The 17738-nt window shown below is 34.7% G+C and overlaps 1 protein-coding gene across 1 annotated transcript in view; it reads left to right on the forward strand.

Moving 5' to 3' along the window:
• Positions 1 to 17738, forward strand: part of LOC129487942 (cilia- and flagella-associated protein 47) — a 477840-nt gene that overhangs the window by 191970 nt on the left and 268132 nt on the right. The window contains exons 31-32 of the mRNA XM_055289494.2: positions 13295 to 13376; positions 14261 to 14389. Of these exons, the coding sequence (XP_055145469.1) occupies positions 13295 to 13376; positions 14261 to 14389 (211 nt within the window). The remainder of the gene's footprint in view (positions 1 to 13294; positions 13377 to 14260; positions 14390 to 17738) is intronic.

Below are 17738 nucleotides of genomic sequence, written 5' to 3' on the forward strand. Positions count from 1 at the left end.
AGGTGCTCTGTTTTTTAGAGTTTCCAGTTTTTTTGGTCTGTTTTTTCCCCATCTTTGTGGTTTTGTCTACTTTTTGTCTTCGATGATGGTGATGTACAGATGGGTTTTTGGTGTGGATGTCCTTTCTGTTTGTTAATTTTCCTTCTACCAGACAAGACCCTCAGCTGCAGGTCTGTTGGAGTTTACTAGAGGTCCACTCCAGACCCTGTTTGGCTGGGTGTCAGCACCGGTGGCTCAAGCAGAAATGCAGAAATCACCCGTCTTCTGTGTCGCTGGGGCTGGGAGCTGGAGACCGGAGCTGTTCCTATTCGGCCATCTTGGCTCCAATCAATTACAACAGGTCAATGGAGATGAAACTTAACATGTCTGATGGCTTCTAACATACATCTGGTCCTGGGCTCATTTTTGTTCTTTGTGGCACTTTTAATCTTGCAGAAGGCATACTTGTGGAATTTCCAGACAAAGGTTCCTGTTCTTTAAACTTGTGGCCCCACCTCCAACACAAGGCTTTCTTGGTTGCCAACGCAGGAGCGGGGAGAGTTGGGATGTCACACAGGGACTTCTCACTGCCACAGAGAAGCTGACACAGGTGTTTCCAACTGACATTTAATTGGCCAAAATTGCTTGACTATGAGAAGTCAGTGAGTGTGGTCTTGATCTTCCGTGTGCTCAGGAAAGATCTATAGGAAACAGGACCTTGGTCTCCCAAAGTGCTGAGACTGCGTCCAGAATGGGTGGGTTCTTGGTCTCACTGACTTCAAGAATGAAGCCGCCGACCCTCGCGGTGAGTGTTACAGTTCTTAAAGGCGGCGTGTCTGAAATTCGTTCCTTCTGACGTTCGGATGTGTTCGGAGTTTCTTCCTTCAGTGTGGGTTCATGGTGTCGCTGGCTTAAGGGGTGAAGCTGCAGACCTTCGTGGTGAGTGTCACACCTCACAGAGACAGTGTAGACCCGAAGACTGACCAGCAGCAAGAGTTACTGCAAAGAGCAAAAGAACAAAGCTCCCCCAACTGCTCAACGGAACTCCAGCGCGTTACCGAGAGTTCTTATACAATGTGAGGAACCCTTCTATATAAAATAGCAAATGAGAAATATAAATATTACATACATGGCTTTAGAAGGTAATCATGACAGTTAAAAAACCTGAAGTTACAACGGTATTTATTTGACAGTAAGTCTACCTTTTCTCAGGTGCCATCTGGCATGGATAGGCGGGGGTGAAATTTTGACTGTTAATCACAAATAACAGAATTTCTGTAAAGAGATTCTTTGGGTAGAAGACCTAAAGATACATGGAGATGCAATTTTGCATTTTCTCTGTATCCTTCTGCACTCAATCTAGATGGGAGAATGAGAACGGTTATATCAGTTAAGGAAATAACACAGCTGTGTGGAATTTTGTAAATCACTTTCAACTCCGCTGACTTATCCCTGAGTCAGTGAATCCCACAAATCTGTGAGCAACTTAAGGGCAGAAACCACATCTCATTCATCTGGAATTTCTAACACCCAGGATCACTGGGGAATGGGGCCCATGTTCATTACATATTTATTTTTTAACATTTTCTTTCACAGATATTTACCTTTTGAATTTGTGCGGTATAAGGAATAAAACATGGAAATTGCATTGGAGGACATTTATATAAGAATGAAGAAAATGCTGTGAAATGTAAAAAGTGGTAAAAGAAAGGGTGAAAAATTTGCATTCCAGGAAGTAGAGTGTAACAAATGAGAGGGTCAAGTTGCAGCAAACAACGTAAATTTTTTTTTCTCAGAGTTCTGGATGCTCGAAGTCCAAGATCAAGGTATTGTCAGGGTTGGTTTCTTCCGAGGCTTCTCTATTTGCTGGCAGATAAACTCTTCTTGCTGTGTCCTCACGTGGTTTTTCCTCTGTGTACCATTTCCCTGGTGTCTTTCTGTGTATTCAAATTTCATCTTCTTGTAAAGACACAAGCCAAACTGGATTTGGCACCACTCTAATTACATCATTTTACATTAGTTACCTTTTTAAAGACCCTAATTCCAAATACAGTCACATTCTGAAGTACTGAAATTTAGGGTTTCAACATATGAACTTTGTGGAGGGGTATAATTTAGACCATGGCAATACCATATGTGTTATATTATGAAACAATATTCTGTAATTGGATGTTATATTTTATAATAAATTTTGTATGGATATATTTGCAGTAATATATTTCTTGTCATTTGTGTCTGGTATGGACTGAATTGTGACCCATCCCAAATTCATATGTTGAAATCCTAACCCCCAATGTGATTTTATTTGGAGATAAGGCCTTTAAGGATGTTATTAAGGTTAAATGTAGGGCCCTAATCCAATAGGATGGATGTCCTTTAAAGAAGAGGAAGAGATGCCAGATCTCTCTCTCTTCTCTCTCTCTCTCTCTTTCTTATTATACAGAAAATGTTATGTGAGTACACAGTGGGCAGATGGCCATCTACAAGCCAGGAAAAGAGGCCTCACCTAAAACCAAATTTTTGGCACCTTGATCTCGAACTTACAGCATCCAGAATGGTGAAAGAATAAATGCGTTGTTTGAGCCACTTATCCTGTGGTATTTTCTTACGGCAGCTTGAGCTTACCAATATCATATCTAACATCCTTTGATATAATTTCACTTGTTCATAGTTATTATTTTATGATATAATTAATTTTCATTGAAAATAATAAAATTTTTTAAAATTTGTAATTTGTGTAGTATAAAACTAAAACAGATGCAGAATATCAACATCTTCTGCCGTACATTGTAACTAAGAAGTAGACCATCAGAAGAATATAAAGCTATTATAACTCTTATTTTTAAATTCCTGACTTTTTAATGATGGCCATTCTAACTGGTGTGAGATGGTATCTCATTGTGGTTTTGATTTGCATTTCTCTGATGGCCAGTGATGATGAGCATTTTTTCATGTGTTTTTTGGCTGCATAAATGTCTTCTTTTGAGAAGTGTCTGTTCATGTCCTTTGCCCACTTTTTGATGGGGTTGTTTGTTTTTTTCTTGTAAATTTGTTTGAGTTCATTGTAGATTCTGGATATTAGCCCTTTGTCAGATGAGTAGGTTGTGAAAATTTTCTCCAATTTTGTAGGTTGCCTGTTCACTCTGATGGTAGTTTCTTTTGCTGTGCTCTTTAGTTTAATTAGATCCCATTTGTCAATTTTGGCTTTTGTTGCCATTGCTTTTGGTGTTTTAGACATGAAGTCCTTGCCCATGCCTATGTCCTGAATGGTATTGCCTAGGTTTTCTTCTAGGGTTTTTATGGTTTTAGGTCTAACATGTAAGTCTTTAATCCATCCATTGAGTTTTTAAATAAATAGTTAATTCACCAAAATAAATACACTTAGAAAAAGCAACTCACATCTCCTTATATGTAAATTTGGTTCCACTTGTGATTTTCACTTTTATCCTTAAAAATTTTATATCCTGGGCTGTGTGCGGTGAATCACGCATGTAATCCCAGCACTTTGGGAGGCTGAGGCGAGTGGATCACACAAGGTCAGGAGTTTGAGACCAGCCTGGCCAACATGGTGAAACCCCGTCTCTACTAAAAACACAGAAAATTAGCTGAGCCCTGTGGTGGGCGCCAGTAATCCCAACTACTCGGGAGGCTGAGGCAGGAGAATCGCTTGAACCTGGGAGGCAGAGGTTGCAGTGAGCCAAGATCGCACCACTGTACTCCAGCCTGGGCAACAAGAGCAAAACTCCATCTCAAAAAATAAAAAACCTGCACATTGTGCACATGTACCCTAAAACTTAAAGTACAATAAAAAAAAATACATGTATTTTGACTCAACTTTGTGTTTCATCTGCTGTGTTTTGAAAATTATAAGAAAACTAGATTAAAGCATGAAACTAAAATTGCCAACAAAAAAAATAAAAAAAGGAAAAAAGAAAATAAAAAATTAAAGTGCTATATCTTTCTCACTTATGCATGACCATTATAGTATCTTATTTAATGGAATTGCATCTAAGAATGAAAATATTTCAAAGAAACAATCCAAGAAGTAATCCTGGAAGGGTGCACTGAACTGGGTTGAAGGAACATGGCTTTTGAATCATGCAGATATAGGCTTATATTCCAATTCTTCTGTACTCCTGTGACCTTGCACAAGTTACTTCACCTGTTTTAGCTCTAAGTTCAATATGTAAAATTAAGGGTGATAATTCCATAACTAATTTGGTTGTTAGAAGAATTACATCAGGGAAATAACTAACGGATGCTAGGCTTAATATTGGAGTAGCAGAATAATCTGTACAACAAACCCCCATGATAGAAGTTTGCCTATATAACAAATCTGCATATGTACTATTGAACTTGAAATTTAAATAAAAAAAGAATTAGAAATAATATAATGTGAATCACATGACGTATAGTAGATTGTTATTGTTATTGTTGTTAAATGAAATGAATCATGGCCTAAGGCTTTCACATGCTTAGATGTTTCCTTAAACTATTCCAATATAGTAACCACTAGTGACATACTGAAACTGATTCTTGTGATGTCACTATCACTGAAATGGAATATTTATTTTAAAAATCCATTTTATGAGTAATAAATGTCTTGTTGACATAAAAATGTCAGAAAGCCAGTATTTATCAATTATATCCTCACATTTATTAGATTGAATGGAAACTTTATTTAAATTTCAATAAGTTTATAATAGAAAGCACATAGCTTTTAATTTTACCACTTCCTACTTTTGGTCTTCAATAATTGATTCAATAAGGTAAGTGCTCTAATTCAGTAAGTCCAAAACATGAATGCATTTTTTTTCGGAAAGTTAATTTTACTCTGAAAATATAATAAATATTAACTGTGAGCAAAAGAAGGAGGCTTACATACTTAAGTCAATCCTGATTGTATGTATATAATGGAAATCTAACAACTTTGTGACAGCATCATTAAACTCTATGGAACTTGCAATCATCGTGTTATTCTTGTAGAATTCTTTTTGTCACAGCTCCCAGTAGTGTTGACATTAACATGGGTCGTTTGTGTTATGACATTTTATGATGTGAGGATGCAGGTATGGAAGAATAATTTTGATATTAAAGCCACACCATTCAGATTTATTTGCTCTTTATCTGCAAATACATGCCTATCAGGATATGTTGACTGTGATAAAATGACTTAACATTTAGAAAGTGACAGTATGGTTAATAAAATTGGGTCATTAATTCAAGATATGTGCATATGTTTCATCATGGAAATACATGTATTCAAATGCAAAATAATCATAAATGTTATCAGCTTCTCCATTTAAATTTGATAATACAGTAGGTAAGAACTTTTGTGCACGTGAAATGTCTACTCTGCAATAAATGAGCAACTTATGTTTAGGGATTAAGCTAGAATTTTTTAAGAAACAAATTTTTAGAGATTAAGTTTAGCATTTAATAACTAATTGCAGCTAATTATGTTTTGATCCACCCAATGCGAACTTGGAAAAAATATTCAAATAGAAAACCTAGTATGTAAAAGTTTAATCAAATCAATTAGGAAAGTCAACTCTTTATAAAACTACTGACAAGATGTAAAATCTACTGCTAAGACATCAAGGTAAATATTGTCTTATGCACTGATGAAGTTAGGCCTTGAGGTAGATTCAAAATGAAAAGAATAAAAGAAGTCTTCATAACAATCTCAGCCTTTAAAATGAAAAAAATGCATTTTTCTTGTCCTCAATTTTACCTAGGGTTTACTCTCTGGTGGACACTTTGGAATACTCCAATAAATAACACGTAGGCTCCCTCCTCAAGAAGCTCCCATTTTAATGGTTCCCTGATATTTTCCTCCAGTTCTCAGTAACATTTGATAGAAGTGACCACATACATACTGAAATTCTGTCTTGGCTTTGGGCACAAGAAAATATTCCAGTTTCTTCATATGTCTCTGAGTTGTAAGTTTTGTTTTACTCTAGAGGATTTCAACTTAGTGGAGACATCATCTCATTGCATTTCTACATAGGCTGTAGGTTGGCTAATCTTGCTGAGGAGTGGTGTTACGTAAAATTAGATCTTATTTAAATCTATACCAATTTGACTGTAATGAAGATTCACAGAAGTAATGTGCATGAGGACAGGAATTGTGTGAAAATCAAAAAGAAAGGTTTAGGTTTTATTTCCCAACAAAGGAACTTTATGTAGGCAGTATGATTTCTACTACTAACTTAGACTGACCCAGGGCTATGTCAGACTTAACTCTAGAACAGTGGACACTGCCTCCACCCAAGACCACCCAAGAAGAGTTCCCTTCCTCACTTCTATTTTCTCCGTCATCTGCACCATCTTCAAGGTTTGAGTTTTCAGAATTATCTTAAGCCTCCATTTTCCTTTTTCTTTTTCCAACTTCTCTGTAATCACAAGACTGCAAATTCTGAGGCTATTTCCAGAATTGAGAACTAGATGTAGGATTCTTTCCTATTAAATGTTTATTGGTGAGTGGTGTTCTAGGTTCACTAACTGAGTTAGACCTGAATATCTGAATCTCCATTAGGAAATATTTGCCACAAAATACTAGATTTCTACACAGTGGCTTTGATGGTGATGGATATTCATATGAAGAGTTCGGATAAAATTATTTCAATGAATTTTACAATGAAAGAAGGATATATGAAAACATAAATGTGGTAAATTGTATGCATATAAATATGCACATACATAGGCTTTAAAATGTATTAAGTGATATAAATAAATATTTACTGCTTCAAATATGCTACCTCCAGAATACATAACCAGAGTCTACAATTTTTGGATATTCTCTTTAGAATAAATAGATAATGAATTACCTTACACAAGCTTTCTATTTAGGCATTTGTGGTTATAGGTACTCAATAAACATTGGATGACTAGTGATCTCTCTGTTAGAGATTTTATTGTATTCAAACATTTCCAGATATTTTATTCAATTTTATAATATTGTAACAGGAATAAAATAATTACTGCATTGACTACAAATCCAATTCATAAAACTCTTTATGTTTTGTTACCATGTAGGGATTGATGTAGCTGATTATAGGTCTAAGTAAGTTCTTTCTCATTTATCAAGTTCTCTAAAGAAAACATCACAGGCACATTTTAGAATTAAGGGAGGTTTTAAAAGTTAACTATATAACTTTTATTTTTTTTTACATTTTGTTTTAAATTTTGGGGGTACGTAGTATGTGCATGAGATATTTTGATACAGGCATGCAATGCATAATAATCTCATCACAGAAGATAGGGTATTAATCCCCTTATCCTTTGTGTTACAAATAATCTATGTATACTATCATTATTTTAAAATGAAAAATTAAATTATTATTGACTAGAGTCACTCTGTTGTGCTATCCAATATTACACTTTATTCATTAATTATAATGATTTTTCATATCCATTAATTATCCCCACTTCCCCCTCACCCCCTGACTACCCTTCCCAGCCTGTGGTAACGATCCTTCGATTCTCTATCTCCATGTCTTCCATTGTTTTGATTTTTAGATCCCACAAATAATTGAGAACATCTGACTTTGGTCTTTCTCTGCTTGGCTTATTTCACTTAATATAATTGCCTCCAGGTCAATACATGTTCTTGCACTGGACTGAATCTTTTTCTTTTTGATGGCTGAATAGTACTGCATTGTGTATTTGTATGACATTTTCTTTATTCATCTTTTGATGGACCTACGGTGGCTTCCAAATCTTGGCTATTGTGAACAAACCTGCACAAATGTGGGAGTGAAGATATCTCTTCAAAATATTGATTTCCTTTCTTTTGGCTACATACCCAGCAAGGGGATTGCTGGATTTTGAGGTAGCTCTGTTTTAGTTTTCTGAGGAAACTCCAAACTTTTCTCTGGAATGGTTGTACTAATTTACATTACCACCACAGTGTGCAAAGCCTCCCTTTTCTCTATATCCTCAGCAGCATTTGTTACTGCCTGTCTTTTGGATAAATGTCATTTTAACTGGGATGAGATGATATCTCTTTATGCTTTTGATTTGCATTTATCTGATGATCAATGATGTTAAGTATATTTTCATGTGGCCATTTGCCATTTCTATGTTTTCTTTTGATAAATGCCTATTCAAATATTTTGCCCATTAAAAAATGAAATGAGATAAATAGAAAAATACAAAAATGAAAAAATGGTGTGAGTTGATTGAAGTTAAAAAAAGAAACAAAATAAAAATAAAAATTTTAAAAAGAAGCAAATATTATGCCCATTTTAAAATTGGATTTTTAGATATTTTTCTACAGAGTTGTTTGAGCGCCTTATATATTCTGGTTATTAACCCTTGACAGATGGGTGGTATGCAAACATTTTGTCCCATTATAGGATTTGTCTATTTTCTTTGTTGATTGTTTCCTTTCCTGTGCAGAAGCCATGTATTCATTTATGCTTTAATTGCCTGTTCTTGTGGGATATTATTCAAGAAATCTTTGCCCAGACCTGTATCATTCAGAGTTTCCTTGAAGTTTTCTTGTAGTAGTTTCATAGTTTGAGGATATGGCTTTAAGCCTTTATTATATTTTGATTTTATTTTTGTATATGGTGGGAGACAGATGTCTAGTTTCATTCTTCTGCATATGGATATGCAGTTTTCCCAGTACCATTTATTGACAATACTGTCCTTTCCCCAGTGTATGTTCCTGGCACCTTTGTCGAAAATGAGTTCGTTGTAGGCGTGTGCATTTGATTTTGGTTTCTGTATTCCGTTCCATTGGTCAATGTGTATGTTTTTAGACCAGTAACATGCTGTTTTCATTACTATGGCTCTGTAGTATAATTTGAAATCAGGTAAAGTGATTCCTCCAGTTTTGTTTTTTTTTGTTTAAGATAGCTTTGGCTATTCTGGGTCTTTTGTGGTTCCATATAAATAAGGATTGTGTTTCTCTTTCTGTGTGGAATATCATTTGTATTTTGACAGAAATTGCATTGAATCTGTAAATTGCTTTGGGTAGCATAGACATCTTAATAATACTGATAATTCCAATTCATGAACATGGAATAGCTCTCCATTTTTTGGTGTCCTCTGCAACATATTTCATCAGTGATTTATGGTTTTCTTTATAGAGATCTTTTACTTCTTTGGTTAAGTTAATTCCTTGGTACTTAATTTTATTTGTGGCTATTGTAAATGGGACTCCTGTTTTAAAATTTCTTGTTTTAGTTTTTTCACTATTGGCATATAGAAATGCTATTGAATTTTGTATGTTGATATTGTACCCTGCAACTTTACTGAATTTATTTATTATTTCTAATAGGTTTTTTTGTGGAGTCTTTAGGTTTTTCTAAATATAAGACCATATCATTTGCAAACAAGGATAATTTGACCTTTTTATTCTAATTTGTATGCTCATTATTTTTTCTCTTGTCTAATTGCTCTAGCTGGGACTTCCTGTACTATGTTCAATGACAGTGATGAAAGTGGGCATCCTTGTTGTGTTGCAGATTTTACAGGAAAGGCTTTTAGTTTTTCCCCATTCAGTACGATACTAGCTGTGGGTCTGTCATACATGGATTTTATTCTTTTGAGGTATATTCCTTCTATATCCAGTTTCTTTGAGGGTATTTTATCTTAAAATGATGTTAAATTTTATCAAATACTTTTTCACTATTGGTTGAAATTATCATATGATTTTTGTCCTTTATTCTGTTGATGATGTGTTCTACTTGATTGATTGTATTATGTACATTGCATACATTAAACCATTCTTGCCTCATGGGGATAAATCTCACCTGGTCATGATTAATGATCTTTTAACTGTATTGCTGAATTTGGTTTGCTAATATTTTGTTGAGGATTTCTGCATCAATATTCATCAGGGATATTGGACTGTAGCATTCCTTTTTATATTTCTTTGGTTTTGGCATTAGGGTAATAGTGGCCTCATATAATGATTTTGGAAGCATTCCCTCCTCCTCTATTTTATAAAATAGTTTGAGTAGGGTTGGTATTAGTTCTTCTTTAAATATTTGGTAGAATTCAGCAGTAAAGCAATTTGGTCCTGGGCTTTTCTTTATTGGGTGACTCTTTCTTATGGTTGTGATCTTGTTATTTGTTATTGGTCTGTTCAGGTTTTGGATTTCTTCCTGTTACAGTCTTGGTCAGTTGTATGTGTCTAGGACTTTGTTCATTTCTTCTAGATTTTCCAATTTATTGGTCATAGTAGCTACTTGTGATCATTTGAATTTCTGCAGTATCAGTTGTAATGCCTTCTTTGTCACCTCTGATTTTATTTATTGTATCTTCTTCCTTTTTATCTTAGTCTGGCTAAAGGTTTGTCAACCTTGTTTATCTTATCAAAAAAGCAACCTTTGTTTTATTGATTTATTTATTTCAATTTCATGTATTTCTGCTCTGATGTTGATCATTTCTTTCCTTCTATTACTTTGGTATTTCGCTTGCTCTTGCTTTTCTCCTTCCTTAAGATGGAACAGTAGGTTGTTAGTGTGAAGATTTTCTTCTTTTTGAAGTATGTACTTACAGCTATAAACTACCCTCTTAGTACTACTTGTGGTATATTTGATAGGTTTTGATGTGTTGTGTTTCCAATATCATTTATCTCAAGAATTTTTTCAGTTTCCTTAATTTATTCATTGAACCACTGGTCATTCAGGAGCACATTTTTAAGCTTTCGCATATTTGTATAGTTTCCAAATACCTCTTCTTATTAATTTCTTGTTTTATTCCATTGTAGTCAGAAGATCCTTGTTATAATTTTAAATTTTGAATGTTTTAAGACTTGTTTTGTGACCTAACATATGGTCTGTCCTTCAGAATGATCCATGTGCTGAGGAAAACAATAGGTATTCCATGGCCATTAGATGAAAACTTTTGGAAATATCTATTAGATCCATTAGTTCTATAGTGCAGATGAAGTCTGATGTTTCTTCATTTTCTGTTTGGAATATCTGTCAAATGCTGAAAGTGGGGTTGAACTCTCTAGCTGTTATTATCTATTGGCCTATCTCACTCTTTACGTCTAATATTTGCTTTATATATCTGGGTGTTACAGTGTTTAGTGCAAATATATCTACAATTGTTATATCCTCTTGCTTAATTGACCTTTTATCATTATATAATGACCTTCTTTGTCTCTTCTTATAGTTTTTGTATTGAAATCTACTTTTTTTGATACAAGTATGGCTACTCCTGCTTTTATTTTTTATTTCCATTAGCATGGGATATCTTTTTCCATCCGTGTATGTTCAGTCTGTGTGCATCTTGATAGGTGAAGTGTGTTTCTTGTGGCAACAGATCATGGGAACTTTTTTCATCCATTCAACCACTCTATATATTTTGATTTAATACTTTAGTCCATTTACATTCAATGCTATTATTGATAAGTAAGGATTTACTTCTGCCTTTTTAAAATTTCTTTTCTCATTGTTTTCTCTTCTTTCTTTTCTTCCTGTTTAACTTTAATGAGATGATTTTCTCTGGTAATGTGATTTTGCTTCTTGCTTTTTATTTTCTGTGTATCTGTCATATGTTTTGTGGTTTGCAGTTACCATGAGGCTTGCAAATAGTATCTTATAACCCCTTATTTTAAGCTGATAACAACTTAACGCAGTTTGCATAAACAAGCAAACAAAAAAGAAACGAGTGAAAAGAAAACTAATAAAGACTCTACACCTTAACTTCAACCCCTTGCTTTTTAACTTTTGTTGTTTCTATTTATATCATATTGTACTCTATGGCTTTGTAGTTATTATTTTTGATTGGTCAATTATTTAGTCATTCTATTTAAGATAAGAGTAGTTTACACACCACAGTTACAGTGTTGTAATAATCTGTGGGTTTTTTTGTGTACTTACTATTGCCTTTGAGTTTTGTACCTTCAGATAATTACTTATGGCTTATTATTGTCCATTTCCTTCTGTTTGAAGTATTCCTGTTGGCATGTCTTGTGTTGATGAAATCTCTCAACTACTGTTAGGGGTCTAAGTAAAGTCTTTATTACTTTTTCATATTTGAAGGATAATTTTACTAGATATTCTATTTTAGTGTAAAAGTGTTTTTTGTTTTGTTTTTTTCTTCAGCACTTTAAATATGTCATACTACTCTCTCCTGGCCTGTAATGTTTCCACTAAAAAGCCTACTGCCAGACATATTGGAGGTCCATTATATGTTATTTATTTCTTTTCTGTTACTGCCTTTAGGATCATTTCTTAAAATTTTTTATCTTTGCGAGATTGGTTATTTAATGTGTTGAGGCAGCCTGCTTTGGGAGTTTTATTATTAAATGCCTTGGGGTAGTCTTCTGTGGGTTAACTCTACTTGATGTTCTAAAATTCATTCAGATATTGGATATTTGGATATTGATTTGGGATATTGATATATTTCTCTAGGTTTGGGAAGTTCTCTGCTATTATCTTTTGAATAAACTCATTTCCCCCAGCTCTTTCTCTACCTCCTCTGTAAGGCCAGTAACTCTTAGGTTTGCCCTTTTGGGGCCATCCTCTAGATCATGTAGGTGTGCTTCATTGTTTTTATTCTTTCTTTTTTTGTGTCCTCTATCTATTTTTAAATAGCCTGTCTTCAAGCTCACTTTTTCTTCTGCTTAATCAATTCTGCTACTAAAAGACTGATCCATTCTTTAGTATGCCAATTGCATTTTTCAACTCCAGAATTCCTACTTGATTTTTTAAAATTATTTTAATCTCTTTGTTAAACTTATCTGATAGAATTCTGAATTCCTTCTCCACGTTATGTTGAATTTCTTTGAGTTTCCTCAACACAGCTATTTTGAATTCTCTCTCTGAAAGGTCACATATCTCTGTTTTTCCAGGAATGGTCCTTGGTGCCTTATTTAGTTTATTTGGTGAGCTCATGTTTTCCTGTATCAACTTGATTCTTGGAAATCTGTATCTGTATATGGGCATTGAAGAGTTACAATTAGCAGGTGGCAAAGTCAGCCAGGCCTATATCTTTCCTTTATGGCTTAGAGTTCCCCCAGACCCCAGGTGGGTCCAGAGGTGCTGTTCAGAGCAAAGGACTAGAGTTTAAAAAAAACTAGAATTCCACCTGGTGTTATACTGTACTGTGGCTGAGCTGGCACTCAAACCATAGGAAACTTTCTTTTCACTCTTCCGTCCCCTTTCCAAAGGCAGAGAAGCTTCACCCAGGAGCCATTGCCACCTCTGGCTAATTATATAACTTTTAAATTTGAAAAGTAAAATCTAGCCTATATACAAATGTGACTTGAAATATTTAATTGATGGTCAATGCAAATCATATATAGAACATGTATATTATAATTTGAGTTTTTCTTTTTTAATTTTAGTGCTCAAGGAGGATGTATTTCACATATCCTGCCAGAATTTTTGCTTGAACCAGAAGATTATAAGAGGTGGATTGAAATTATGGTAAGAAAATATAATTTCTTGGAACAAACCACACAGTTATTGTTGTATGTACTCGTATTTGGCTTATGTTAGAATATTCTATGTCAGAGTCCTTGAGTTTTATATACAAAATACTATTAGGATAATAATTTTTGGATAACCCATATGTTTTTGTACATTTGTCAAAAAATCTCTATGGAGTTCCTATGCAAAAATGATTACATGACTTTCTTAAATGTATAAATAATTACTACTTCAGAGAATTTATAAATGAAGACTAAGGTGGGGTTATGTAAATTTTATTCTTAAACTTTTAGAATATATATTTTCCAAATAAAATACTAGTTTTATTTCACCACCATGTGCCACTTTTCTTTTTCATTTTCAGGGCAAAATAGAAATGAAACAAGAAATATATAGTTTTGTCATAATACATAGTTTACTTTCTGGTAACCTATTGAGAGGGGAGTGGTCTTCGAGGAGTCTGCAGGCTTTGAGGCAACTATGGTTGTAGGACTCTCACTGTGCTTGCCATGTGACATGAGTAGAGAACCAGGTGCCTGCCTGTTCTTTGGCAGTATGCTGAGGTCCTGTTGCCTTATCCAAAGGGTGTGATTCTTTCTTGGCTCAGCAATCAGAAGAACTTCGTATCTTGTTTGGCCACCTATTCTACAGAGTGATCTAGTAGGTGCATTGAATGAATAAGTCTACGATCTAAATAAGAGACTGCGTGCTCCTTAAAGTTACCTGTGTTGATATCTTCTATTACTGGCACATGGCAAATTAGAGCTCTTGATTAAAATATAGAAAAGGCATCCACTTGTTTTGAAAAAAAAAAAAAAAAAACTCATATGCTAAATTTGCCTTAAATTTTAATTAATGTTGTACTATTTTATTTCTTAAAGTCTTCCACTAATACGATGCCTGTGAGTTCCTGTACACCTAAGAAAAAATGTTCTATTGTTATAGAAATGTCTAAATTTGAAGCCTGGAGTAAACGGGCATGGACAGATGTATTTCTACAGATATACAAGGTAACATTTCCGCTATTGTTTGCTGCTTCTCTGTTGATTAATATAAATCATATATTAATTAAAGTATAGACAATGCTGCTATGAAAGATTCAAAAACACAGTGCCTTAAATGAGAGATTTTTTTTTTATTGCTTTCCATGGAACTGCTGTGATGTGAGAGGGTCAAAGCTTCTGGAGTATCTCTTTCCTCCTCAGTACTAGGCTTTCATGTAAGGGTCTGATTTCTCTGAAGGAAGAATTGCAGGTAAAGGAGTACTGGAGGCAAGGAGTTACCTTTTAAGGATGTGACCTGAAAAATATGTCTTTTCATTTCAGATTTCATTAGGCAGAATTCAGTCATATAGTCACATCTAGCTGCAAAAAAAAGTTGAGAAATACACTCTCTAGAATGAGTAGCTACAGGAATATTCTAGTACTAAAAGGGAGAATTAAAGAATGGGTACTGGTGAAAATTACTGTCTCCACATCTAATAAACAGTAGTCTCTTGCTATAAAACTATTTCACTAAGATTCATACAGCTATAGGCAAAAGCAGGTTTTTATGAGATTCTCAAACTTACTTCCTGCCAAATTGCATTTGTGGGTAGATTAACATAGCATAAATTATACCTGTATACTCTATACCCCTATTGCATAAACAAGTCCTGGTTTCAGTCCTTGAATAATTCCCTAGGTTTTCAAATATAGCACTATAGGTCTTGTCCACTAGGACCAATGGAGGCTTATGTCATCACACTTTGCAACCCCAGACAGGTGAGCTATAGGACTGAGAGTTAGAACAAGGGAGGAATTGAATAGAATCAGGAATTAGCGACTCAAAGGAAAGGGCAAAATTGAGAGCTGAATAATGAGTAGTATGTGTAAGACTCTGTCAGTATTTTAATATTAAATCCTCACAACTGAAATCCTCAATTTAGCCATGAAGAAACTGAGGCTCACAAGCACACATACTTTCTTTCAAGATCACATGAATTTGACCATATGCAACAATTTGATGCAGGTAATGCTTATTTCTTCCTTGTTGTTCTCTACTGGGGCTCAGGAGTCCAGGGCCCTCATGCTGCCCCCTGGCAGTCTGAAGTCTCCTTTGGAGTCAGCCACCCAGATCACCTTCTGGAGAGTTCCTTCTTCTGCATGATTCCTGACTTGCTCCTCCTGTCCTCCTCTTTTTCACCATCAACCTGAACTATCTTTCTTGCTGAATGTAAGAAGAGAATTCTTGTGTGAAAATTCATTTCACTGGTGACTGGTTGTTAATGCTGGAAATATGATCCTTTGCACTGTTAGTCATATAGGGCCTACTCTTCTTCACCAGAAGCATGGTCTTGGGTTTGGTTTGATAATCAAAACTGTGAAATACAGTAGATTTTACATGGCAACATGTTAACTTAGTTTTAAGGAAGTACAAAAGATAGTTATAACACAGAATGCACACCAACACCGAAGCCAAGAGCTGTGACTCAAAGCATAGCTTCCAGTGTCCCACTCACTTGTCACTCACGTCAGAAGTGGTTACAAGAAGTGGAATATGGTGGGCAAGGGCCATTTCAATACAGGAAAGCCTTCAAGTCTGAGAAATCTTTTCAGTTTTCTAGTCATGCAGCACCCTCAGAGTAATGAGCAATTTCTCATTACTCAGTACAAAACACTGACAGTGAGGTATGAATGCTTCATCTGGTACACTATCCTCATCTGGATTCTCAAGTAACGGGGATGTCCTATAAATGTATTGCTATACATTTCTTTAGTTAAGGGGGTTTAAGGAGACTCCAAATAAGTGTTAAACCATCAGGCATCTCTAAATCTAAAGGAAAGATCATACATAAACTGGCAATTGATTCTTTTCTTTGGGTCAACATAAGCCTAGTCAAGATGATTCTTCAGAACAAATCCAAATATCTCATTAGTCTCAAAAATCCAGAGATTTTTATGGACAAGTAAAAATGAAAATTATGTTTTCTAAGCCAATTGGTTAAAAGAACACATAATTTAAAAAATTGTCATTAATAAACAATAAGGCAAATATAATAGCAAAGTTCATGTGAACCTGAAAGTGCATATGATGGGGGGGGGGATAGCGCTCAATATATGCAAATGTATACTATTAGTAGTAGTTTTATCATGGTTGTTTTGAAGTCTTTTAAATGTCCCATAGTGACATACTGGAATAGCACAGGACTATGTTCTATTTTGTGGCCAATATATTGACTTTAAAGGGTGCTATTACAGTTCTTGAATCAAATCTTTAACAAAAATGAAAGATAATTCAAAACAATGTTTTCTGGGGGCATGAAAGAAATTCCTGAGTGTGGATCACGAAATATCATTTACCCAAATTTCATCTTAGCTGTCACGGCTCACAGCACATTCTTGCCTCTGTAATTCTGACTCCGTTCCTTCAACTCATGCTTGGTGTGGTTTGCATGTTAACAGATAAATAGTAACACTTATTGCCCCAGGTGTATTTGGATTTGCAAGTGATGGAGTCTTGTACTTTGTGTACATTTATATTCTTCACTTTATTTTTCTAGCAATTTATTTTCAGAGTATTTTACAAAACTATCATTCTGTGGTAAAGAGAAAATTAATAAGTTTTTTTACCACCGACAATTTCAGAAACACTGCTGTAGAATTAAGCACTCAGTGTAATGGCTCTTCCAATACTAAAGGTTACAACCATGCTCCATGTGGGTCCATCATTAAATCTGTATTCTTAGTCAAGGGTCACTTGGAGATCTTGTCTTATTTGCAGAGTAGAAGTGGCAGATGACAGATGAATCCTGAGCCAGTTCAGGTCGTTAGTCCCAGACATATATCTCATCAGATGTACTCAAGTAATTTATCATTTGGTATTTCCCAGAAATAAACAGATATTGATGGGGGTCCTTTTCAGAGGCTTTAAATTGCATTTTTATAATACATGAGATTTGAAATGTAGGACTTCTAGACCACAAAACTGTCAGAATGAAAGAAGGCAGTTCCATTAAACTTCTATACAAATTGCTAAAATGATGCAATTCACATATGCTAGATAAATAGCTAACATTCAGAAATGGATTTTTTAAATCAAATTTTAAAGTACTTCTTATAGTGGCAAACAAAAGAACAGTTTTGGATGCTCACAGGTATTTTAACAATTTGTATACTGTAGTTATTTGAAACACTGCATGGCATAAATATGCACTACTTAGAAAAAGAGCACCTTTTTCAGTTACTATTAACATGTACTTGACTGTAAGAGTACTTGTCTTAGGTTAGATTGCCCTAAAAGCAGACGCTGAGACAAGTATTTGAGCGTAAATCGTTTATTTCAGAAGTTCTCCCAAGAAGCATCCGTAGTAGAGTAGGG

The sequence above is a fragment of the Symphalangus syndactylus genome, chromosome 8, assembly GCF_028878055.3.
Source record: "Symphalangus syndactylus isolate Jambi chromosome 8, NHGRI_mSymSyn1-v2.1_pri, whole genome shotgun sequence".
Classification (NCBI taxonomy): domain Eukaryota; kingdom Metazoa; phylum Chordata; class Mammalia; order Primates; family Hylobatidae; genus Symphalangus; species Symphalangus syndactylus.